The sequence below is a fragment of the Urocitellus parryii genome, chromosome 6 (genome assembly GCF_045843805.1).
Source record: "Urocitellus parryii isolate mUroPar1 chromosome 6, mUroPar1.hap1, whole genome shotgun sequence".
NCBI classification, from domain to species: Eukaryota; Metazoa; Chordata; class Mammalia; order Rodentia; family Sciuridae; genus Urocitellus; species Urocitellus parryii.
This window is the reverse complement of record NC_135536.1, coordinates 55990592-56017120: the sequence shown is the minus strand read 5'-3', so window position 1 is coordinate 56017120 and position 26529 is coordinate 55990592. Positions and strand designations below refer to the sequence as shown.

At 34.1% G+C, this 26529-nt stretch overlaps 1 protein-coding gene across 2 annotated transcripts in view; it reads right to left on the bottom strand.

Moving 5' to 3' along the window:
• Positions 1–5066: 5066 nt before the first annotated feature.
• Togaram1 (TOG array regulator of axonemal microtubules 1) overlaps positions 5067–26529 on the bottom strand; it is a 94345-nt gene continuing 72882 nt past the window's right edge. For both annotated transcript variants that reach the window (XM_026412659.2, XM_026412660.2), the window contains 9 exons: positions 19691–19796; positions 19168–19403; positions 18614–18772; positions 14984–15110; positions 14201–14319; positions 12733–12922; positions 10788–11007; positions 8161–8247; positions 5067–6184 (listed from right to left, as the gene is read on the bottom strand). In XM_026412659.2, the coding sequence (XP_026268444.2) occupies positions 5919–6184; positions 8161–8247; positions 10788–11007; positions 12733–12922; positions 14201–14319; positions 14984–15110; positions 18614–18772; positions 19168–19403; positions 19691–19796 (1510 nt within the window). In that variant the 3' untranslated portion in view covers positions 5067–5918. The remainder of the gene's footprint in view (positions 6185–8160; positions 8248–10787; positions 11008–12732; positions 12923–14200; positions 14320–14983; positions 15111–18613; positions 18773–19167; positions 19404–19690; positions 19797–26529) is intronic.

Here is a 26529-nt window from a genome sequence, read left to right as displayed (position 1 = left end):
TTATTCTATTTTTCTGAGTCTGACTTATTTCAATTAGCATAATGTCTTCTAGTTTCTTCCATTTCCTTATGTTTTCAAGGGAAAAATCTTGCAAAGATTTTTTTGAATCTAAAAGCACAGGCAGCAAAACCCAAAAAAAGACAAATGGGCATCAAACTAAAAAGCCTCTTCACAGAAAAGGAAGTGAACAGAGTGAAGAGACCACTTATGGAATGAGAAGAAATATTTTTAAACCATAATTCTGGTAAGGGATTAATATCTAAAACATACAAGGTACTTGAAACAACTAAATAGCAAGAAAACAAACCAAACTAAAAAATGAGCAAAGGGCAAAGGACCTGAATAAGTACTTATCAAAAGTAAAACATATCTGGTTAACAGGTATATTAAAAAATGTTCAACACCACTAATCATCAGTAAAATTTAAACTAAAACATGAAATATTACCTCAAACCTGGTCTTTTCAAAAGTCAAAAAATGTTGGCTAGGATGTGGTGAAGGGTGTACCCTTGTTTAATGTTGGTGGGAATTTAAGTGTACCCATTGTGATAAACGGTGTGTAAATTTCTCAAAAATTAAAAATACTGTGGTGGTGCATTTCTGTAATCCTAGCAACTTGGGACGCTGAGGCAGGGAGATACCAAGTTTGAAGTGGATCTAGGCAATTTAGGGAGACAAGACCCTGTCTCAAAACAAAACAACAACAACAACAAAGAAAGAAAGAAAAGGAATCAGGCATGGTGGCACATGACTGAAATCCCATCAACTGAGAAAGCTGAAGAAGGATTGCAAATTCAAAGTCAGACTCAGCAACTGAGTGAGGTCCTAAGCAATTTAGCAAGATCCTATCTCAAAATAAAAAATAAAAAGGTTGGGGTTGTAGCTCAGTGGTAGTAGAATGTTTGCTTAGCACATATGAGGCACTGGGTTCAATCCTCAGCACCACATAAATAAATAAATAAATAAAGGTTTAAAGGGGGGGGGGCGGTAAATACCTGTGGGTTCAATCCCTGGTACCAAAACAAAAATATGCAGGAGCACTAGAAATGTAGATCAGTGGCAGAGTGATGGCGGAGTTCTCCCCCCAAATAGAGATGAAACTATCATACAATCCAGCAATTCTACTTCTGGGTATATATCCAAAGAAAATTAAATCAATATGAAGAGATAACTGCACTACCATATTCATTGCAGCATTATTCACAGTAGCCAAAATATGGAATCCACTTAAGTGTCTATTAATGGATAAACAGATAAGAAAATGTGGCATCTGTACACAATGGAATACTATTCAGTCACAAAAAGGAAATCCTGTCATTTGCAGCAACCTGAATGAATCTGGAGGACATTTTGCCAAGTGAAATAAACCAGGCCCAGAAACAAACTTTGCATGATCTCACATATATGTGGAATTTAAAAAAGTCAATCTCAAGAAGGGGTGGTTAGCAGGAGTTGGTGGGGGGAATTGTATCAAGAGATGAAATTTCACTTAGAAGGAACACATTCTGAAAATCTATTGTATAACATGGTGATATGGTTAATAATAATGTATATTTGCAAATTTCAAAGAGATATTTTAAATGCTCTTACCATAAAAAATGTTTAACACGGATATATTAATAGATACACTAATCATCTTAGACATATCCCATGTTAATCATCATATAAATCATCTTGATTTAATCATCCCACAACGTACACAGATATGAAAGCATCAAGTTGTACCCCATAAGTACGTACAATAACTTTTTTGCTCATGACAGATGAATTTTCTTTTATCTATCTATCTATCTATTTATTTTCTAGTTGTAGTTGGACATAATACCTTTATTTCACTTATTTATTTTTATGTGGTGCTGAGGATCTAACCCAGGGTCTTGCACGTATGAGGCAAGTGCTCTACCACTGAGCCACAACCCCAGCCCCCAGATGTGTTTTCTTTTTTTTTCTTTTTCTTTTTTAGTCATAGGTGGGCACAATATCTTTATTTTATTTTATGTGGTGCTGAGGATCGAACCCAGTGCCTCATGCATGCTAGGCGAATGCTCTACCTCTGAGCCACAACCCCAGCCCCAGATGCATTTTCTTAAAAAAATATTATCTCTTGGTCCGAGTTAATACATGTGAAACTGCAAGTTGAATGTAGGAACTCTTTGTCTTTAGAGTCAGAGTCACTTTATAGCATCTTAAACACATTATATTCCTCTTTCCCCCACAAAATACTTCTCTAGTATTCCCCATTTTTGTTAAAGTTGTCATCCACCAGTGGCTAGTGTTAGAACTTCTACTACCTGTGACTGTTTTCCACATCTAAGTGTATCATCAACTCAGTCAAGCTTGCCACCAGAATACTTCTCAGACCTATACTTCCAATTCTCATACCTTCTATATATTTCAGAGCTTTATCTATTGCATAGTATGGTGATCTAGAGTCTAATTTTGAGCTCTGCACTCTGCATATGCAGGTCATTACTTATTGAAACTTGGCATAACTTCAATCTTTTTTTTTTTTAAAGAGAGAATTTTTTTTAACATTTATTTATTTACTTTAGTTTTCAGTGGACACAACATCTTTATTTTTATGTGGTGCTGAGGATCGAACCCAGCGCTGCACGCATGCCAAGCAAGCACGCTACCGCTTGAGCCACATCCCAGCCCCAACTTCAATTTTTTTAACACATGGCACAGGCAGACATCATCCATCCACTAGGCTGGCACATTTGATGAAATTCATTTGCCACAGACAGGCCCTTGACCAGTGTTTCCAAATGCATTTCATTACTTTCACTCTTTTTGTGCTCCATTCAACTATTCCTATACTACTGGCTAATTTTTTAAATATGTTACTTCCACCCTTGAAAACACTGCTTCCTATTTCCAGGATAAATTTCAAACTTTCTCTGCTTATCTCATTGTTTTGCCCATAGAACAAATAACAGAGAGGCAGATTCTGAGTGTGCATTATCAAGAAGTTACTAAAACATAAAACATTTTTAAGCTTGGAACTCTGTTACATTAATGGCTATTTTTTTCTTTTTTCTCTCTTTTTTTTTTTTTTTTGTGCTACTGAGGATTGAACCTATGGGTGCTTTACCACTGAGCTACATCCCCAGCTCTTTTTATTTTTATTTTGAGATAGGGTTTTTCTAAATTACTGAGTCTGGCCTAAAATTTGTGATCCTACCAAATAGCTGAGATTATATTTTCTTCATAATTAATGACAGTATTATGTGAAGAAAAGTTTCCAAAATGTTAATAGAGATTGTATTTATTATACATTTTTCAATGCAAAATTCAAACTATCCCTATCCAAAACAAGGGCTAAATTAAATCTATACATAAGTAATGGCTTTCTTCTGCCTTTAACATTTAAAATTTACTTTCAATATCCAACAATCAATCAATGCAAATTTAGCAATGACATAGGGGTAATAATTAGAAAAAGTTGTAATCTGTTTTTTGGGGGGTGGGTACCAGGAATTGAACTCAGGAGTGCTTGACCACTCAGCCACATCCCCAACCCTATTCTATATTTTATTTAGGGACAGGGTCTCACTGAGTTGCTAAGCACCTTACCTTTGCTAAGGCTGGCTTTGAACTCACTATCCTCTTGCCTCAGCCTCCCCAGTCACTAGATTACAGGCGTGGACTGCTGCTCTGGTTAGAAAAAGTTGTAATCTGTACCTATTGTTTCAACAATGCATATCAAAAAGAACTGAAAATGCTGAGGATGAGGTTCAGTGATAAAACATCTCTGGATTCAATGTCTAGCACAAGAAAAAAAAAGAGTTGAAAAAAATGTAATGATGCTTTTAGAATTGTAATTGAGAGCCAAAGAGTCTAAAACAAGTGTTGGCAAACTATACTACATGCCTCTTTTTGTATGGCCTGAGCTAAGAATGATTACTTTTAAAGGGTAAAATACCCTGAATATATCATAATCTGTGGTTTACCAGGCCAAAGGTATTTCTAGCCCTACATAGAAAGTCTAACACCACCAGATTCAAACTACAGGGCTGCAGTTTATCCTATATCAACTACAGGATAAAATACACTTAGAAGAAAACACTTATGGTATTTTATTTTTTGGGGGTACTGGGAATTGAACTCAGGGGCATTCAACCACTGAGCCTCATACCCAGCCCTATTTGTATTTTATTTAGGGACAGTGTCTCACTGAATTACTAAGTGACTTGCTTTTGCTGAGGCTGGCTTTGAACTCCTGAGCCACTGGGATTACAGGCATTTACCACTGTGCTGTGGCACTAATAGTATTTTAAAAGCCGTATACAATTATAAAATAGCATTAAAAAGGAGAAAAAAGCCAACTCTTTAGTCTCCTTTCCTGTTTTTTTTTTTTCTTAGAAGTTGTGGATAAATTAAAAAAAAAAAATTGGTAGGACACGCCTGTAATTCCAGTGGCTTCGAAGCTGAGGTAGGAGGATAACGAGTTCAAAGCTAGTCTCAGCAATGGCAATGAGCTAAGCAACTCAGTGAAACTCTGTCTCTAAGTATAATACAAAATAGGGCTGGGAATGTTGCTCAGTGGTTGAGTGCCCCTGATGTAATTCAATGGTAGAGCATGTGTTTAGCATCTGTGAGGCCCTAACTCTTTCCCCAGCACCTCTGCCTGCTTCCCTAGACATAAAAGAAAGTAAGGAACCAAATAAATTAGAAAATTAGTAACACAGAAAGTATAAAAATGATGAACATAGGATCAAAGAATTTTAGAACAGGAGAAGACCTTAAAAGAAGACCCCCAAAAGAAACAAAATCATCCAGACTAGCCCTCATATTTAGAGATGAGAAAACTAAGGTCCAGACCTGGGAAATGACTTGCCCGAGGTAACACAGCTAATTTCCCATAAAGACAAAAGTAGACCCACTACTACTAATAAGTTAATAGTGATAAATCAGTAGTATATAAGATAGATCAAATGAAAGTGATAAGTCAACATTATAATATAGTTTTTCCATTTTAACATATATGGAAATTGGAAAAATAGGACACCTGTCACACATCTACAGAAATAAATCCTTTTATTTTATAACATTCCTTTCTTTTTTTAAGATGCATACAGTACTTGTAAGCCCAAGAATTCTGAGAAAAACTATAGGAGACCTGGCACTATTTTGAGAATTACATAACTGGGCAGCAAAATAACACCTTTATAAATGTCAGGACATACAGAAATAAAATTTAGTGTTTGCACACAAAAATAGGGAGGTTACATTCAACACGTTTTCTTAAACGTGTATTTAAATGTTTACTATTTTCTAAAACTTTGGTCATCATGCTTTATTATAACTTGTTAAATTTCACAATTATGCAGATAATTAAACCCAAAAGGTAAGCAAATATATCACATTAACACAGCAGCAATAGCAAGCTAATACTGCATAATCATATTAGCAAACTGATTCAGAAATACATGTTTTTCACAAATAGTACATAAAAGTTAGTTTGTGACAACATAGTTCAATGACTTTTCTTCCACGTAATAAAATAAGGCTGAGTAATGAGACATAGCAGAACATGATTACATAAGAAAAAGTATATTTTTAATTATAAATCTAATTGTACATATAGGACAACACATTGCGTTTTCTATAGAATAGTGCAAATGAGCAGAACTTTTCTCAAAAAATATTAAATGGCATTCATTCCACATGCCACTGATTTCATGAATATTGGGTTATATTAAGTATTTTAGTTTACTAAAATTAAAATAACCTGTGATGGACACAAGTGGTAGGGTTTGATATAGGGCAGATGTGTACTCACAGACTGCAAATAAAAATAGTCATTGACTTAATTTACTGGATCTAAGTGCAGGCACTCAAAATGCAACTTTAAAAAAGTTTCATTTGTTATCATGTAAACGGTTTTGTTCATCATATCATATTTCATCAAAAATTCATAATTCATTTAAAACTGTCATATCAAGCAATTCCTCTAAACTCTTTTTGATATGTGGTGGTTGGGATGCAGCCTGATTTAAGAGATTCTGACCCATCTGTGCAAAAAGTGCTTTTGATAATTTAGCTGTGGCTGTTCGGATATTTCCTCCAGCTCCAGGCAGAGAGCCACTGTGTGTCATGTTTCCTAAAAGGTGCCATAAAACAACCAACACTTTCTGTTCTGTGGCGTGAGGTTTCCTTTGATAAAGTTCCATAACAATATCTGAAACACAAAAGTATGGTAAATAGTGAGGTTTTTTAAAAAACAGGTCTGCTCAATTCACAATAGCTAGACTATGGAACTAACCTAGGTGTCACTCAATAGATGACTGGAGAAAGAAAATGTGGGATATATACTCAATGGAATATTACTCAGCTTTAAAGAAGAGTGAAATACGGCATTTGACAGTAAATGGCAAATGTGAAATGCTAAATGAAATAAGCCAATCCCACAAAACATAAGGCTGAATATTTTCTCTAATATGAAGACGGTAATTCACAATAAGGCAGGGGGCACTAGGGAAGAATAGCGTTACCTTAGATTAGGTAGAGGGAAGTGATGGGAGGCAAGGGGAAGGGATGAGGGAATAGGAAAGATAGTAGAATGAAACAAACATTATTATTATATATATGTATGTGACTACATGACCAATATGATCTGTAACATTTACATTCAGAAAAATGAGAACTTATATCCCATCTATGTATGATATATCAAAGTGCATAAATGCATTCTACTGTCATGTATAGCTAATTAAAACAAAAATATTTTTAAAAAAGTATCTGAAATATACCAAGCTTCCTCTGTATGCCATTTGTCTTAAAAATTCAGGCTTCTTAAAAGAAGAACAGAGGGCTGGGGTTGTGGTTCAGTGGTAGAGTAATTGCCTAGCATGTGTGAGGCACTGAGCTCAATTCTCAGTACCACATAAGAAAATAAATAAAATAAAGATAGTGTGTCTATTAAAAAAGAAGAAGGGGCTGGGGATGTGGCTCAAGCGGTAGCGCGCTCGCCTGGCATGCGTGCGGCCCGGGTTCGATCCTCAGCACCACATACCAACAAAGATGTTGTGTTCGCCGACAACTAAAAAATAAATATTAAAAAATTCTCTCTCTCTTTAAAAGAAGAGGAGGAAGAGGAGGAGGAGGAGGAGGAAGACGAAGAAGAAGACGAAGAAGAAGACGAAGACGAAGAAGAAGACGAGAACGAAGAAGAAGAAGAAGAGGAGGAGGAGGAGGAGGAGGAGGAGGAGGAGGAGGAGGGGGAGAAACTCTCCTACCAAAGATTGAGCTCTTTAAGAATTAGAATTCTATATCTGATAATTAGTTGGGGCAAAAGTGATAGAGAAATCAAACCTTAAATTAATCTCACTATTTTCCAAATGTAGTTAAGTAAAAATTTCTCTAACTTTTTTAAAAAAAATTTAGTTGTTGATGGACCTTTATTATATTTATTTATATATGGTGCTGAGAATTGAGCCCAGAACTCCACATGTGCTAGGCAAGTGCACTACCAATGAGTTACAATCCCAGCCCCATCTATTTTTTATTTATAGACATTTTATCAACCAAATTTGAAATGGCACTTTCCTGTAAGCATCAATATTTGATTTTAATGTCCTTTTATTTTTCCTGTATTACTTCTCCTAAAAGGAAGACAAAAAACATTTACAGGAAAGAACAGAATTTCTTTCTTTTTTGAGGTTTGGGATAAAGCCTAAGACGCTATGCATGCTAGGCAAGTGCTCTACCACTGAACTATTTACCCAGCCCCAGAATTCTTTTTTTTTTTATGCAGTAATAGGGATTGAGCCCAGGGCCTTGCACCTGCTAGGCAAGCATTCTACTACTGAGCTACATCCCCATCTTTCTGAAATTTTTTTTGAAGAAAAATTTAGGTAGAAGTCTTAAAAGACCCTCTTATGGACTATGATTATTTATTATTTATTTTTATCTCACAGGTGAAGTATTACATTGGTAGCTACCCTAAAATTAAATTAAAATACCCATTAGTTTATCCTTAGCTAATAAAATATTTCTTTGAAATCACAATTTAAAAATATTTACCAGTGGGCTGGGGTTGTGGCTCAGTGGTAGAGCGCTTGCCTTGCATGTGTGAGGCACTAGGTTTGAGTCTCAGTACCACATATAAATGAATAAAGATCCATCAACTAAAAAAAAGAAAAGAAAAATATTTACCAGCAAGCTTTTCCGTCATATCTTGCTTTGCCTTTCCATTTAAAAATTGAGCTTTTGTGCAAAATGGCTGTAGAAGTAAGTAATTATCTGAAGGAAAAAAACAACACAGAAACATGTTTAAGAGTAATGAGATCTTACTTATTTTTCATTACATAGCATTGAAAAGAAAAAAAGAGATCATTTTAAGAATAGCAATGTGTTAACTTTTTAAAAAGATATAGTTAATAACCATTTATAATTCTCTATAACCTTAAGAACAATATTCTTATAGAAAATAAGAAATAAAAATACTTCACAGAACATTAAGGAGCTACCATGTGGTATATATAAAGAAAAAAACTACTTATCTCCTAGGCATCTAATTTAAATGATAGTATAGATTTACTAAAAAATAGAAAAAGAATTTCTTATTGGGGGATAGTTTTAACCTGGCTGATTTTTTAGGCATTTAAGTTTGAAATAATTAGATTCACAGGAAGTTGTAAAGATAGTACAAAGAGATCCTGTGTATATTTCACCCAAAGGTTACATCTTACATTATTATAGTATAAAAACAAGGAATATGTGTGTACAGTTCTATTTCATTTCATCATGTATGTAGATTTGTGCAATTATCACTGCAATTAACACATGGAACTATTCCTTCACCATTAAGATTGTCCTATGCTATTTCTTTATAGTCACATGGGTGTTAGTGTTGCCATACTGTGACAAAATAAACTTAAAAGGAGGCTCATCCTTTCAGAAATTTCTGTCCATGATCGCTTGTCCCTATTGTTTGGGGTCTATGGCAACACAGTACCTCATGGTGGGAGTGTGTGATGGAGGAACTGCTTAGCTCATGGCAGCCAGGAAGCAGAGAGAGAAGGGGCATGCCCGATGCCTTAACTTCCTTCCTCTAGATTCTCCCTCAGAAAGGTCTCACCACCTCCCAACAGTGGTATGAACTGGGAACTAAGCCTTCACCATGGGTCTTCAGGGGGCATTTAAGATCCAAATTATAAAAATGCCCATCCTCACCTCACCAACACCCTTAGAGCTTGGCAAAAACTAATCTGTTTATCATCTCAGTGATTTTGTCATTTTGACTATGTCGTACAAATGAAATCCAATTGGATTTGACCTGTTCAGATTGGCTTTTTTTTATTGCTGAGTAGTATTCTATGGTATGGATACACTATGATTCTCCAAAGGTTCTCCAAAGGTTTAAGTGTTTAAAGCCTGGTCCCCAGAGTGGTGATTTTTAAAAGGTGGTGGGACTTTTAAGGGTGGCATCTAGAGGAGGTCATTACTGGCCCTGGCTTCCTGTCTCACCATGTGATTTTTTTCCCTTTCTCATGTGCTCCTGCCATGATACCATCTACATGTAACACACCTAGGGGGATGCTTGCTAGTGCTGGTAACAAGCTATTTGAACTATCTGCCTCTAAAACCTGTGAGCTCAATCTCAATCTCAATCTCAATCTCTCCTCTCTTCTCTCTCTTTTTCCACTGGTGTGGTTCAAACCTAAGGCACTGAGCATGCTAGGCAAGTGCTCTATCACTAAACAACACCCACAGCCTATCTTATTTTCTTTCTAAATTACCCAGCCTCAGGTATTTCATTATATATAGAGAAAATGGACTAATTCAGGAAGTGTCAAAGTTTGTTTCACCATTCACCCCTTTAATGACGTCTGGGCTATTTTCAACTTTCAGATATTATGAATAATTGTATACAGGTTTTTGTATTGTCTTAAATTTTTATTTCTTTGGGGTAAATGCCTAGGAGTGCAATTGATGGGTAATATAGTAACTGCATGGAAACTGTATGTTTAATTTCCTAGAGTGGCTGTCATCTTGTTTATATTCTCACCAGCCATATATGAGAGATCCAGTTTTTCCTGCAGCCTTGTCAGTATTTGGTACTGTCACAATTTTTTTAGCTATTCCAATATTTATGTACTGATTATGATCTTAATTTGCATTTCCCTAATGCAAGGTGATGTCGAACATCTTTTTATGTGCTTATTTGTGATACATATAGCCTTGCTGGTGAAATGTTTGTGTCCTTTGCCTGTTTTCTAATTATATTGTTTTTCCAGTGTTGTGTTTTGAGAGTTTTAACATATTCAAGATGTGAGTTTTTGTCAGATATATGGCTTGCAAATATTTTCTGTGTGTAGCTTTTTCTTTTGTTTACTCAATAGGGTCTTCTGCAGAGTAAATTTTTAAAAATTTCGATGAAGGCCAATTTATTTACTTTCATGGATCATGCTTTTAGTATCATGCCTGAAACTTCGCCAAGCCTTAAAGTTCTGAGGATTTTCTGATGTTATATTCTAAAAGTTTTGCAGTTACATTTTACATGGAAATTTATGATCCATTTTGAGTTAATCTTTTATCAGTTATGAGGCTTAGGTATTTAAAAAAATTAAAAACTCAAAGATATGGAAGAGAAATTCAATTTAATGGGATAGTATTTAATCAGTAAAAACAATTCAAAATACTATAGAGAAAATAAAAATGTTATGACATTATTAAATTTAAAAAGTTGAATAAGATTTCAGCATTATAAAAAATACACGGGATCAGAAAGTATGAAAGTAAAATCAAAATAATTTGAGTGCCAAAGTAAGATTTCTTACCTACATGCTGACTTAGTGCCTGAACAACATTTGTAGCAGCAGCATAGATGCCTGGATTCTTGGAATTCAGATTATTATCCACGATTGCTGGAATTAGCATGTTGATTATAGGAGATAAGTTGTCTCTAAGTAAAGGAATCATTTTATGCATTGTTTCTAGAGCCACCAGATTTACTTTACTATTGGAATCATGAAGTCGAGATTTAAAAGCATCAAAGATCTGAAAATAAATTGGCTAAGTTATTTAAAGTACAATAATGTTTCTGTTATATTTAAATTCTCTCAGCATTTCATGGTATTTCTCTTAATTTATTTTGTTTAAACATATGAACACAACATCCTATATAACCAAAAATAATAGAAAATTTATAAAAATTTGGGTACTAAACTTAAGTGTTGAAAAATCTTAAAACAAAAAGACCACATTTCAAAAATCACCCCAAAAGGCATCCTAAAAAATGAAGGTTGGGGCTGAGGTGGTGGCTCAGCGGTAGAGTGCTTGCTTAGCACCTGAGAGGCCTTGGGTTCAATCCTCAGCACCACATAAAAATAAATAAATAAAATAAAGGTATTGTGTGCATCTACAATTAAAAAATAAATATTAAAGGTTGCAAGTGTGATTCAGTAGGCAGATGACTGCCTTCCTGTAAATATGACAAACATGCTGTTTCCTGGAAGGTTCAGGTTAGCTTGACTAACTCTAAGAACATAAGAAAAGTTTCTATTTTATCTATATATATATATATATTTTTTTTTTAGAGAGCGAGAGAGAGAGAGAGACAGAGAGAGAGAGAGAATTTTATTATTTATTTTTTAGTTTTCGGTAGACACAACATCTTTGTTTGTATGTGGTGCTGAGGATCAAACCCGGGCCGCACGCATGCCAGGTGAGCACGCTACTGCTTGAGCCACATCCCCAGCCCCATTATCTGTATTTCTAACAGAAGTAGACATGTTAATTTTATTATAGAGGTTTGACCAAGTTTCAGTTTAGGTTTGTTATGAGACATTTTCATAGATAATTTTTTTTTTTGTTTGTTTGGTGGTGCTGAGGATTGAATCCAGGCCTTTGTGCATGTTAGGCAAGCACTCTACCACTAAGCTATATCTCCAGACTGAGAATTACACTTTTATTATTACTTCTTAAACTGTTTAACCATTACTTTATACTCTTCAGAAATCTTAACTTTCATAAACTCAGGATATAGTAAGGCAAATGCTAAATAAAGTATGTGAGGTAAGTGAACAGCTACTCTAAGAGGCTGAGATCATTAACTAATAACTCCTGATGCTTATTTATTTACTATTTTTCATGTTAAGGATAGTCCAACTAAGTAAGAGATTTATTCAACAAATATTAAAAAAATGTAACTTCCTGGTTCACTGGAATTAAAAAGTAACTTTAAGTATGTCTGCCAAGTTTAATGCACACTATAACAATTTAAAATGGAATTTAGTTAATAAATTAGTAATAGAATTACCTGAACTAAATTCTGATGGAGCATAAATACTCTATATTCCGGTACCATGAACATTTATCAATATTTCCATTTCTTTTGCATATTGTCTTCTTAGAAATAGATATATATGGGTGAATAGAGATTTCTAACTGATACACGAAAAGTTTTAATATCTGTTCTAAAGCAATAGCAAGTCTCTTAAATCTCCATTTTTGTTTTTTAATTTTTATTGATTCACTGGACATATGTTTACTGAATGCCAAGTTCTGAGAGCTCTGAGCATACAGAGATTTCAAGGAGCAATCCATCTTGTGGGAGGATTCAGAAAAATACATGACTCCTTTCTTATTTATTTTTTATCTGGTTACTTTGAGTTATAAGATAATAAATATAAAGTTCTGAGGTTTAGGGCAATTTTTAAATATGAATGAACTTTTTTATTAGCTACAGATTTCAAATGAAAATTAGTTTTAATAGGTCCTTACCTTCACGATATTTCCAACAACAAGTTCTTGATTATTTTCAGCATCTGATAAAAGTTGCTTAATCCCACTAATACGATCACGAAAGTCTTTTGCATTTAATAAATTTGTTATGACTTTAACATACTCAGCACTTTCTAAGGAATTACGAGGAACTGACTTTCTGGCGACTTCACGAACTTCAGTTATCTCTCTAAAGTCAAAGTAAGGTAAGTTTAATTTCCTTTTTACTTTCCCATAAAAACAACAAACAATTAAAAAATCTCATTAATATGTTAATATTTTCAAAAGTTCATAAAATGATGTAACTAATGGCCATAATATCTATTTTGGGAGTCTTTAAGATCTTCCCCTGGTTGGTGATTTTCTGGGAGGACTCATAAGAGTTAGCATATAGTTTTACTCATAGCTAACGTTTAGTATAGACATTCTAAAACAAGGAAACTAAAGAAAATATAAAGTTGCTATATATGATTTTTTTTTTTTTGTTACTGTTTGTTTTGTGGTACTCGAGATTGAACCCAGGGGCCATCTACCACCAGGCTATATCTCCAGACCTTTTATTTATTTTATTTGAGACAGGGTCTCACTGAATTGCCCAGGATGGTCAGTAACTTTCAGTGCCCTACTTTTCCTCCTGAATAGATAGGATTTACAGTTGTGTGCCACCATGCCCAGCCCAGACAGTTTTAAAATAATGTTCAAGCTGGGCATGGCTCTTGCCTGTAATCCCAGCAGCTCAGGAGGCGGAGGCAGGAGGATCATGAGCTCAAAGCCAGCCTCAGCAAAAGCAAGGCCCTAAGCAACTCAGTGAAACCCTGTCTCTAAATAAAATATAAAATAGAGCTGGGGATGTGGCTTAGTGGCTAAATGCCCCTGGGTTCAATCCCCGGTACCAAAAAAAATAATAATGTTCAAAATTAAAAATAAACTAAAAAGATCATAATATTACAAAAGACTTTTTAAAATTGTATAATCAGTATAGCAAAGTTCTTAAATGGTTTAAATACATTACAAAATTACATATATAATAATATTTATAAAAATTTTAAGAATAGTTTGTTTTTGATTGATGACATTATGAATGATTAAAATTTTCTTTTAATGTTTGTATTTTGTAAATTTTTCCCTTTAACAATATTTGTTCATTACTTTTATAAATGGGGGGGGGGGGAGGGAGTAAAAAATTAGAACAAAATTAATCAGAGTTGTCGAACACAGGCCTAACATTGATAAGTTTAATAACACCAAAAACTTCACTACTATGCATGTAAAAGCAAGTTGCTGGGAATAAATTGCCTTATTAAATATAATTACCTCACACTTTCTAGGACATTTACAAACTTTTAAAACCCCTTTAAATTTTGACAAATATCCTGATATAGTTCAGATAGTTCATGAAAGCACCCAAATGTGACTCTATAACTAGAGAGTAATTTCTTTAATGATGTGGACTATCAAATGATCTTACCTTTCAGCTGAACTGAAAGAATCTCTAGAAACAGATGATGATCTTGCATTTCCAACACTACCAGTATGAGATCGCCTTCCTTTTGCTGAAGGAGTATCTAGTGGTATCTCTCCCAAACCCTGAAAGTAAACATAAAGAAAGGCAATGTGAGAAGTCTTAAAATTATCAGTGAAATAATTTACACAAAGTAATTTTCAAAGTATCCCTGATAAAACCTTTTAAGCATTTTCATATTGATGTACTTTAAAATACGTGACTAATAGGAAATTCAATTTTTTTTTTTTTTTGTACCGGTGATTGAACCTAGGGGCCCCTAACCACTGAACCACATCCCCAGCTCATTTTTGTATTTTATTTAGAGATAGGGTCTCGCTGAATTGCTTAGGACCTTGCTAATTTGTTGAGGCTAATTTGCCTAAACCTCCTGAGCCCCTGGGATTATACGCGGTGTGCGCCATGTCTGGTTCACGATTAGGAAATTCTATACTTGTTAAAACAAATTGTTTAAAAGTTGTTTTAGGTGCTGGAAATGTAAATCAGAGGCAAAATGCTTTCCTAACATATGCAAGGTCCTGGGTTTTGACTCCTGGCACAGCAATGAATATTTACTTTCTAGCTTGACACTACATATGTCTATTTATTATTGCAGTTGTAACATTGAAGATATATTTCAAATGATTAGCAAAGAAATAATCCAAGAAGTAATTATTTCTATCTTTTATCTTCATGGGAAAATAAAGTTTGCTTTTAAAATTGTTTATAAAACAAACTTTTTCCACATACCTTTTGTCGTAAGGTTTTAACAGATTCCTTAATATAAGGCAAATCTCTAGATGGAACATATTTTTCAAGCATTTTCTCAAAGTTAGGATGATACATCAAGAGGAAAAGCATCTTTCGACCGTAATACCTATGGATATTTGAGATTTATGTAAATAATAAATTTATGTGAATAATTTTACACAAATAATCTCAAGTTCTATCCTTACAATTTTTTTTCAATAGAAAAAAACACCATAAACTTCAAGATTACCATTCCTATTTTAAGTTAGCCACTGAAATGTGGATATAATAAATGTATTATATTGTATAAGATTCTCCTGCTCCATTATTATAAATAATTAATATATATGTACATATATATATTTAATATATATATATCATTATAATTAATATCTTCCAGCTGTATGTCAGATGGAGAGCAAAAAGCCTTAATATTGTTTAGGCATCCCAGAGTCCATATTTGAGGCTATGGGCAGAATTGTGAGTTTGGAGAAGTTATGTTTGTGCCCTAAGCTACTTACCCATTGACCTTCTGTTGCTCTCTTGCTGGCCAGATGTTCTGGTCTGAGTCAACCTTTTCTATGTACTGCTTCCTGAATCTCTCTTTCTTCTTCCCTAGTTAACTTACCTAAGTTCCATTCTTCGAAACCCTATTTTCTGCCACTTAAAATATACTCAAGGTTACATGATAAATTATGCTTGATATCTTATTAAATGATATAATAATTCCCAAACTAGGTTTTTAAATACTATATGACTTTAAAAAGAATCCTCTTAGGATAACACCTTGACGCAAAATATCATTCTAACAATTTTTCAATTTTTCAAATAACACCATAGTATTATTTTTCAAGGAGGTCTGGCCCTAAAATTAATTATAGTTGTACTTTTGCTTATCATTTGGAATATATGGGACTAAAACAATGAGAAGACAGGTTTTTTTTAATATTTACTTTTTAGTTGTAGTTGGACACAATATCTTTATTTTATTTATTAATTTATACATGGTGCTGAGGATTGAACCCAGCACTCGAAAGGTGAGTGCTCTACCACTGAGCCACAACCCCAGCTCCAAGAGAAGATAGGTTTTTGTGCGAGCAGAGTATAAGATGCTTTTAGGATTATCAGTATCAACCAGATCTCTTCAAATGCAATGAAATTACAGAAAGGGAGTTATGTCAAAAAATAAATATTAACTTTCCCTACAACCAGAATAAGGTCTTCCACGAGTCAGGTAAGTAGCTTCTAATCACATAGTTATATAATTATATATTACATCTATAATTATAGTTTCTTTTTTTCTTGATACCAGGGATTGAACCCCAGGGGCACTTAACCACTGAGTCATATCCTCATCCCTTTCTTATATTTTATTTAGAGACAGGGTTTCACTGAGTTGCTAAGTGCCTTGCTAAGTTGCTCAGGTTGGCTTTGAACTCTTGAGACTCCTGCCTCAGCCTCCCGGGTTGCTGGGATTACAGGCATATGCCAACATGCCTGGCTTGTAATTATAGAACAATTTTGACTTTTAGTGTGGAGTATTAAGGACCACAGACAATGTAGGACCCAACAATACAGGAAAGGCTACAACAAACAAGTCAGCAAATAATATGGGCAAAAATGTGAGAAATATTAACTCAAAAAAACTTTTAAAAAGTTTTTATTTGTTCTTTTTTGTTATATATGACAGTACAATGTATTTAGACATATTATACATACATGTAGCATAACTTCTCATTCTTGTGGTTGTACGTGATGTGGTTAACTCAAAAATTAATTGTAACCAGCCACCTTATAACTTTAAAACTTCAAATAAGATCTTTAAGAAGGCTTACTATGCCATTAGAAGACTTACTATGCTGGGGGTTAGTTCAGTGGTATGTACTAGGCCCTAGGTTCAAGTCCTAGTACTAAACAAAGAGAAAGATTTAATAAAGATGCACAGAAGTCAACCACTAACAATCTTTTGTTATTGATATTGTTGTTCCTAACTAGCCAATAATCTAACCCTCTAAATTTTTTTTGAACATTAATGTGGCATGCAGAAGTTCTTAAAACAGTTCCCCCAAAATTCTTTACTTGAATCCCTAGAGTTTATGAATATGATAAGATGTCATTGCTGGACTTTTGCTATGCTAATATGATATAGTTGACCTTAAAATAGAAACATGATCTGGATGGATCTCATCTAAACAAATGAGCCCTTAAAGCAGAGAGATACCTGATGATGGATGCAGAAGAGGAAGACAGAAAGTTTCTACACATGAGAGCTCAACATATTGTTGCTGGTTGAAGGTGGAGGAGGGCAGCGTGAAAAGAAATGTTGGTGGTCTAAAGGAGCTGAGAGAAGACCCTCTGTGACAGCCAAAAGGAAAAGGGGACCTTAGTATTGTAATCACATGAAATTGAATTTGGCCAACAATGTAAAGAAATTTGGAAGTGAATACTTCCACAGAGCCTCTAGATGAGAGCCCAGCACTGCCATCACCTTGACTTTGGTTTTGTGGGACCTTAGGCAGGAAACCCTGCCCAGTCATGCCAGACTTCTGACCTAAAGAACTATAAATTAAATAATTTACATTAGTGTAAGCTACTAAATTTGTGGTAACCTATTAGGTAGGAATAGAGAATAAAAATATTTACTTTTTAAAATTAGTTTTTGGTATAAGAGTTTCATAAGATTAACTTCAGTTACTTAAAGTAATGGACTATTTTGTCCTAAAAATGTTAAAACATTTTACAGTCTTCTTTAATCTTTATGAAAACTCAGGATCCTCTTCTTTTTTAATTACCTTCATATATTATTGCCATAAATTTTTAGACTTTTTTTATGGGACACTATTGGTCACTTGGTCCAGGCCTCCTAATATTCCAGAAAAGGTAACAGATTAACAAAGATTGAGTGACTTGCTAAAGGGCAAACAGACTACAAATTTAACCTAGGCCTCTCACTAAATCCAAAATTTCTTTAACGACCACAGGTATTATATTATTCCACATCCTAATTTTTTTTGTCATTTTTTTTCTTTTTTTTAGTTGTTGATGGACCTTTATATGCAGTGCTGAGAATCGAACTCAGTGCCCCACACATGCTAGGCAAGCACTTCACCACTGAGCCATAACTCAGCCTTTTTGGTCATCTTTGCTGATTATTCTTAACTTTCATAAAACTGCTCTTAGTACAACCATCAGAAATTCATAAAGTTTTTAAAGTACAAATACTTTATTTTTAAGGGGATAATACACTATTATGCATCATTCCTGTATTTTTCATGTGATTTTTCACTTGATTTTCACCTGATTACTTGGAAAATTAACTTACATTTGCCCATAATGAAGCTCTTCTGCCATTTTTATGCCCACTCATAGTCTTGTCTCGTTTTTATGAAGTTCATACCTGTGACTTGCCATCTCACTATCCTGATGTAGTGTCTTCTGTAAATTTGGAGAATTCACTGTGCACTCCCTCAAGATCATTTACAAACTGGTTAAATAAAACCATTCCCCAGCACCAATCCCTGGGTCCCAATTTCTCTATTTAGACAAATGTTCATTCTCTTTTAACCTTTGTTTCCTACATCTTAGTTCTTACATTAATAGGTACAGTGGATAGTATTAGTAGCTATTCACCTGGTTTCTTGTGAGCTGTCTTGAGCAAACTTAGCAGCAGCTGGTAATAAACGTTCAGCCATATCTTTTGTTCCAGATAAAATACGTTCTGGTTCCATAAATTCTACTACATCTGATAAATGCTGGGCTGTACATCTTCTTACTGCAATGTGTAAATGGCTACAAGAAAACATGACGTATTAAAATTAAGTGAATATATAAACTATTTTCCAAAGATATATCTTAAAGTCAAATGATGTAATAGCTCATAGTAATCACTTTGGGAGTCTAAAATGATAAATTATTAGCATTGGTTAACCCTCCTCAATAAGTTAAAATAAAGTCATTATCACTTATATTTATTTAGTTCAGATCTACAAATATAATTAACATTATAAGAATAATTACACTATGATTCCTTTTATGCTTATCATGTAATATGATCTTAAGCTCACGGGAATTATTAAGTTTTTTGACTGAAATAATACAAAAATTTGTTTTTCCTACCTCTACCCTGAATTACAGATTCTTTCATTTGTAGTTTAAGGACATGTCAAGATTATTTTGAGCATTACCTTTGTCCTCCATTGATAAGAGAAACAACTGCACGTGCAGGAGTTACATTATTAACCATAGCTCTCAATGCTTTATCAACATCTTCTCTTATAAATGTATTTGATTCTCCAGCCTTGTGCAACAAAACTTTTACTGTAGTATCTAGTTCTTGATCCATACTCTTTTTCAGATAAGTGAAAAGATCACTTAAACAGACCACAGCAGCACGAGAAACTCCAGAGCGTAAATTTTTCACCTAAAATTTTTTCAAAATATTTTGAAAAAAAAATTCTGTAAGAAAATCAGTAATAATGACTTTGAAATGAATTTTAGTATGAAAGTAGTAACATTTTATTATGTATTATCTTACATCCTAAAAATCAGTGTCTAATCAATTTCTTTTAAATGTTGCAAATTAAGACATGGATTGTTTTACAGAAAAGCCTACTCATATAGTACAGAGTTGTTAAAAATTTTAAAGGTCACATATATACTTATTCTTTGTTGTTTAAACTATCCCTAAGTTATCTGAAAAATGTTTACCTCTTGAACTACAGCAAAATTTGTTTCATGCAACTTTGTGTTCAATATTTCAGAATGAAAAGCAGCTAAGCATCTAATAAAGTTCAGTCCCTCAATTTTCTTCTCCCTATGGGAAAAAGAAATGATAGAATCATTTATTAAAGGGGTTCAATGGTAAAAGATCTCAAATATCTTTCTTTTTTATTTATGGAATATTGCCAATAAAAAGACTTTACCTATTTTCCCTTACTATTTACAAATTTCAATAAAAAACATAAATATCTTTCAAGACTGAAAATCACTACTGATAGCCCATAAAGGAACATTCCTCCCCTAGCATGAACATCATATTCTTTATGAAAAGTAGAGAGAGAGAAAGGAATGACAGACAAAAGTTGAAAGAAGTTGTAAATCAGGAATAGAAGAAGATCTGGGCATGGTGGTGCATGCCTATAATCCCAGTGACTCAAGGAGCTGATGCAGGAGGATCACAAGTTTGAGGCCAGCTGTGCAATTTTGTGAGACCATGTCTCAAAAATAAGAAAAAGTGTTGGGTGTGGCTCGGTGGTTGAGCACCCTTGGGTTCAGTCCTTAGTCTAACACACACACACACACACACACACACACACACATTTACCACCTGTGAGCTCACTGATTAATGTATAACCCAAGAGCAGAAAACCACTATTAATTATTTCTACAACTTGTATTTGTTTTTCACTATCTAACCTATTTAATGAACCAGATAAATAGTAGGTGGACACCAACAAGAGGGTGGAAATCAATTATGATGTGATTTAGGTATAATATTTTTTTTCGGGGGGTGGGTGGTGGATGGGTAAGTACTAGGAATTGAACACAGAGGCATTTGACCACAGAGCCATATCCCCGACCCTATTTTGTATTTTATTTAGAGACAGGGTCTCACTGAGTTGCTTAGCAACTCACCATTGCTGAGGCTGTCTTTGAAGTCACAACCCTCCTGTCTCAGCCTTCAGAGCCTGTAGGATCACAGGCCTGCGCCATCGCGCCTGGCTTAGGTATAATAGTTCTAATGTGATATTTTCCATCTTGTATGCTTGAAGAATATGAGCTAAGAAGAGTTTCCTTAGTTGGTTGCATGTGGTCATTTTAAAAAGCATTTAAATTCTCTGAACAAGTTATGGAAAATGGAGAGAAAAGACCAAAAATCAAACGTGTTAAGAATAAACCTATTTAGTAGCTACCTAGCTCAAATTTTTCATATTTTAGGTAAGCATAAAACAGTTTACTGTACAGTTTAGATGTAGAAAACAACCCAATTCTATACACAGTATCAGAAAATAGAAAGTGGAATCAAGAAGGAATCAGTGTAACCGAGGTGATTCTGAAATCTGTATACGGGGTTAAAAATGGGAGTTCATAACCACTTGAATCAAATGTATGAAATACGATATGACAAGAGCTATGTAATGTTTTGAACAACTAATAATAAAAATTTTTATAAAAAGAGGGAAAAAAAGAAGGAATCAGAAAGCAAATAAGTTAATGGTGACTAAAAAAATTTAAAAAGTGTTTGGTGTAATTTACTAGTAAAATCATCTGAGCCTCCAGTTTTCCTTGAAATATTTTAAACAAAAATTCAATTTCCTTATAGATATGGGTTATATAAGCTATTTTTGCTAGAGTTTTGGTAGTGTTTTTGAAGGAAAATATCCATTCACCTAAGTTGATAAATTTATAGGCATACAACCATTTAACAATATTCCTTTCTTCTTTTTTTAACAGCTACATAATTAGTAGTGTTTTTTTTTGTTTGTTTGTTTTGTTTTTTGAGATAGGGTTTCACTAAGTTGTTCAAGGCCTTGCTAAGTTGCTGACGTCGCTTTGAACTTGCCATCTTCCTACCTTAGCCTCCCGAGTCTTACAGGGGTACATCAACATGCCCAGCCTGATATCAGTTCTTTCTTTTCTGATGTTCAAAATTTGTTTCTTCCCCTTTTTTTCTTGTCTAGACTGAATAGAAACTTACCGATTTTATTTATCTTCTCCAAGAATCTGCTTTTGACTCCACTTTCCTCTAATTTTAAACTATTTTCTTATTGATTATTACACTGATCTTCAGTATTTCCCTTGTTTGCATACTTTGGGTGTCATTTGCTCTTCTGTTTCTAGTGTCTTAGTGTGAAAAGTAAGGCTACAGATATAGAACTAATTTATTTATATTCCTATGAATTTTGATTTGTGTCATTCTTTTATTTCATTAAATTTAAAATACTTTCTATTTTCTTTTTTTTGGTTTCTCTCTGACCCTCAAGTTACTCATCTATGTTTATTCCCAAATAGTTGGTACTGGTACTAATTTCTAATTTAATCCCAGAGAACAAAATTTATATAATCAGATTCTTTTTAAATTACATGTGTTGAGCTCAGCAGAATACCATGTGCCTATAGTCCTGGTATTTGGGAAGCTGAGGCAGGAGAATGGATCACTTAAATCCATGATTGGCACCAGCATGGACAATGTAGTTGTTGAATTTTGTTGTTTTAGGTAGAGTGTTCTACAAACTTTGATTATGTCAAGTTGGTCAAAAGTAGCCAAGTTTTCTATATGCTTAACAATTTTCTTTTTATCTATTCTATCAATTAATGAGAATTAGTTGTTAAAAGCTCTAACTATAACTGTGGATTTGTTTATTTCTCCTTGTAGTTCCGTCGATTTTTGCTTAATGTAATTTGAAGCTCTTTTATTTGGTAAACAAATGTTCAGGATTGCTATGTCCTTGTTGTATTAAGCCTTTCATGATTATAAAACAACCTTCTTTAGTCTGGATGTGGTTAGATAATTAGAATTCTAAGATGGCACCCATAATTTCTGCCCCCTGATACACATGCTGTATAATATCCTCTGTGAGAGTAAATACCATGGGCTATCATTTCCCATAGTCATACTAAGATGGAAAAAGAGATTTGCAGATGTAATTAATAATTAAGATCCTTAATCAGTTGATGTTGCATAATCAAAAGAGAAAATTTTTTTTTTAGAGAGAATTTTTAATACTTATTTTTTTAGTTTTCGGCGGACACAATATCTTTGTTTGTATGTGGTGCTGAGGATCGAACCTGGGCTGCACACATGCAAGGCGAGCACGCTACCGCCTGAGCCACATCCCCAGCCCCCAAAAGAGAAATTATTCAAGACAGGCTTTACTTCATCAAGTGATGTCTTCAAAGAGATCAGAAGCAGATGCAAAGATTCTCCTCCTGGCTTTCAACAGTACACTGCTACTGGGTGTGGTGGGGCATGCCTGTAATCCCCCTGGTTTAGAAGGCAGGAGCATCACAAGTTCAAGGTCAGCTTCAGCAGCTTAGCAGGGCCCTAAGCAACTTAGAGAGACCATGGTTCAAAATAAAAAATAAAAAGAGTTGGGGATATGGCTCAGTGGTTAATAACTCCTGGGTTCAATCTTTGGTACTAATAAATAGATAAATACATACATATATACATACAAGTAAACTGCCATGTTGAGAGCATATGTTTCATATACTAAGTATGAAAGGTTGACCTCTAGAGACTGAGAGAGTTCTTGACAAACAGCTGGCTAGAAAATGAGTCTCACAGCCACAGGAGCTGAATTCGCCAACCAATGATCTTAGTTCAAAAAAGGACTAGGAGATGAGATTGCATCCTCAGGTAAAAACTCTGAGTTCAGCCTAGTGAAAACCTGAGCAGAGGATTCGATTAATTCATATCTAAACTCTTGACCCTGGAAGCTGTGAGATAATAAATTTATGTTGTTTGAAGCTTGCAAGTTTGTGGCAATTTGTTACAAACACTATAAAATAAATATATCTATTAATGTTCTTTGCTTTAAAATATACATTGATAGTAACATAGAAATGAAAACTGTATTTTTCTGTTAGCATATTATAAAGCTTTTTGTGTCTCTCTTATTAACCTGTTTGTGCCTATTAATCTAAAGTAAGGTTTTTATAGGTAGCACATAATTGAGTCCTGCTTTTATTTTAAAATCCAATCTCATATGGCATTTAGTTCATTTAATGTGATCATATTTATATAGTTCCTTTAACCCTACTACTTTGCTATTGTTTTAAAAATATATATATTGTTCTAATTGTAGATGGACACAATACCTTTATTTTATGTATTTATGTAGTGCTGAGGATCGAACCTAGTGCCTCACACATGCTAGGCAAAAGCTCTTCCACTGAGCCCCAACCCCAGCCTGCTTTTTTTATTTCTCTCATCTTTGATCCTTTTGCCCTTTTTGTTTGATACTTTTTTTTAAGAGAGAGAGAGAGAGAGAGAGAGAGAGAGAGAGAGAGAGAAAGAATTTTAATATTTATTTATTTTTAGTTTTCAGTGGACACAACATCTTTGTTTGTATGTGATGCTGAGGATCAAACCCAGGCCGCACGCATGTCAGGCGAGCGCGCTACTGCTTGAGCCACATCCCCAGCCCAGTCTGTCTGAGTATTTTTATAATTATGTTTTACCTCTTTTGCCATACTAACTACACCTGCTGTAATACTGTAGGGGTTGCTTATGAGTATGTAGTACACATTCTAACTTACCATCATCTACTTTGAAAGTAGTGATATGTTATTTCACACATATGAAACTAACAATACTTCCAATTCTCCCTTCTAGGCATTCGTATTACTGTTATTCATTTTATTTCTATATGTTATAAACCCCACAATTATGTTATTTATTTAAAGTCAAGTATCTTTTAAAGAAATTTAAATTATAATAAAAATCCTTTGTATTTAACCATTCAAGTCCCTTTTTCCATCTGGTATTATTTTCCTTTTTTCCCAATGACTGTCCTTCAACCCTTCTTGTGGGATGCAGATCTTGGTAATGAAATACTTTCTATAGGTCTAAAAATGCCTATATTTCAGTTCTTTTATTTTTGGAAGATATTTTTACTAGTAATGATAACGTAGGTTATCAGTTTTTCCTTTCTGTGAAGATCTTGTTTCCTTGTTTGTTTTTTGTGTGTATGTGTAGTGATATTTATGAGTAGTCCGATATGTGTATTTTTCTATGTGTCTTTTCTTTCTACTGTTAAGATATTCTCCATAATTTATTTATTTATTTTTAGTCGTTGATGGATCTTTGTTTTATTCATTTATTTATATGCATCGCTAAGAATCAAGTCCAGTACCTCACACATGCTAGGCAAGAGCTCTATCATAGAGCCACAACCCCAGCCCCTCCATCATTGATTTTTTTTTCAAATTTATTTTTTAGTTGTACACAATACCTTTATTTTGTTTATTTTATTTATTTTTATGTGGTGCTAGAGATTGAACCCAAGGCCTCCCATGTGCCAGGCAAGCGCTTTACCACTGAGCCACAACCCCAGCCTCCATCATTGATTTTGAGTAATCTTATTATTGTAATGTATGTTCTAGGACATAGTTCTTTCCATGTTCTTCTGCTTGAACTTCTTTGATCTCTTGGTTAACAGTTTTCATCAAATTTGGACACATTTTGACCAGTTTTTCCTTAAAAAAAAAAAAAAACAAAAACACAACTTTTTTCCCAGCATTGGGTATTAAACCCAGGGTAGCTCTACTAATGAGCTGCATCCCCAGCCCAAGAAACTGGGATTATAGGTGCATACCACTATGCCTGGCTCAAATAGTCTTTTCTATTCTACTATCTGGCAATTCTGGATATACTCACATTAGGCTGCTTTTAATTGTTCCACAGTTCACAGATTTTTTTTTGTTGTTGTTCCTTTCTTTTCCATCGTTTTTATTTTATTTTACTTTAGATACTTTCTATGACTATGCTTTCATATTCACCAATCTTTTTTCTACAATATCTAATCTAATCTTCCATTAATGCATGGAGGTACACTTTTTATTTCAGACATTGTCTTTTTTCTTTTTGGTACTGGGGATTGAACTTGGGGCACTCGATCACTGAGCCATATCCCCAGCCCTATTTTGTATTTTCTTTAGAGACAGGGTCTCATTGAGTTGCTTAGTTCCTTGCTTTTGCTGAGGCCTAAATCCTCCTTTGAACTCGAAATCCTTCTGCCTCAGCCTACTGAACCATTGCGATCACAGGTGTGTGACACTGCGCCCAGCTTCAGACATTGTTATTTTTAACTGAAGATATTAGATTTTGAGTTTCTTAAAAATTTTCTATATCTTTATTTCCTCAGTCTTTCTTTTAGCTTAACATTTGGAAGACAGATAGTTATAATGTATTTGTCTTAAATCTATTATCTGGGCCAAATTTAAATTTTTTTTGTTAGCTTTTTGTCTTCTTCCTATAGGTTGGATTTTCCTGATTCTTTGCATGCTTGGTAATTTTTTATTGGTTATCAGACGGTGTAAATTTCACTTTAGACATTTTTACATTCCTAAAATATTCTTTTGAGTTTTTTTCCTGAGGCTGGACACAATTTGATTTCAGGTCTTGTTTTTAAGCTTTGTTAGGTGGGACCAAATCAAACTTTAGCGCAGTATTTATTTTACTGCACTAATAAAGCAAACCTTCCTGAATATTCTATTCAATGCCTTGTAAATTATGAAATTTTCAATTTTGCTTGTGGGAATGAATATATTCTTGATCTTATATATGCTCTAGGGATTATTCCTTATAATTTTTTGAGTGGTTTTTGTTCTGGCCTCAAGTAATTTATTCACATACATTCCTGACCAGTTGAACATTTGAGTAGAATCCTCTGAAGATCTCTGATATTCTATCCTGCAAAGTCTAGTCACCTAAATTTCCCAAATGACAGGAGGAGGAGTTCCATCTCCATCTCTATTGGGATATGTCTATTTTTCTCCACTTTGAGCAACAACCTGAAAACTTTCTCCAGGAAGTAAGCTGA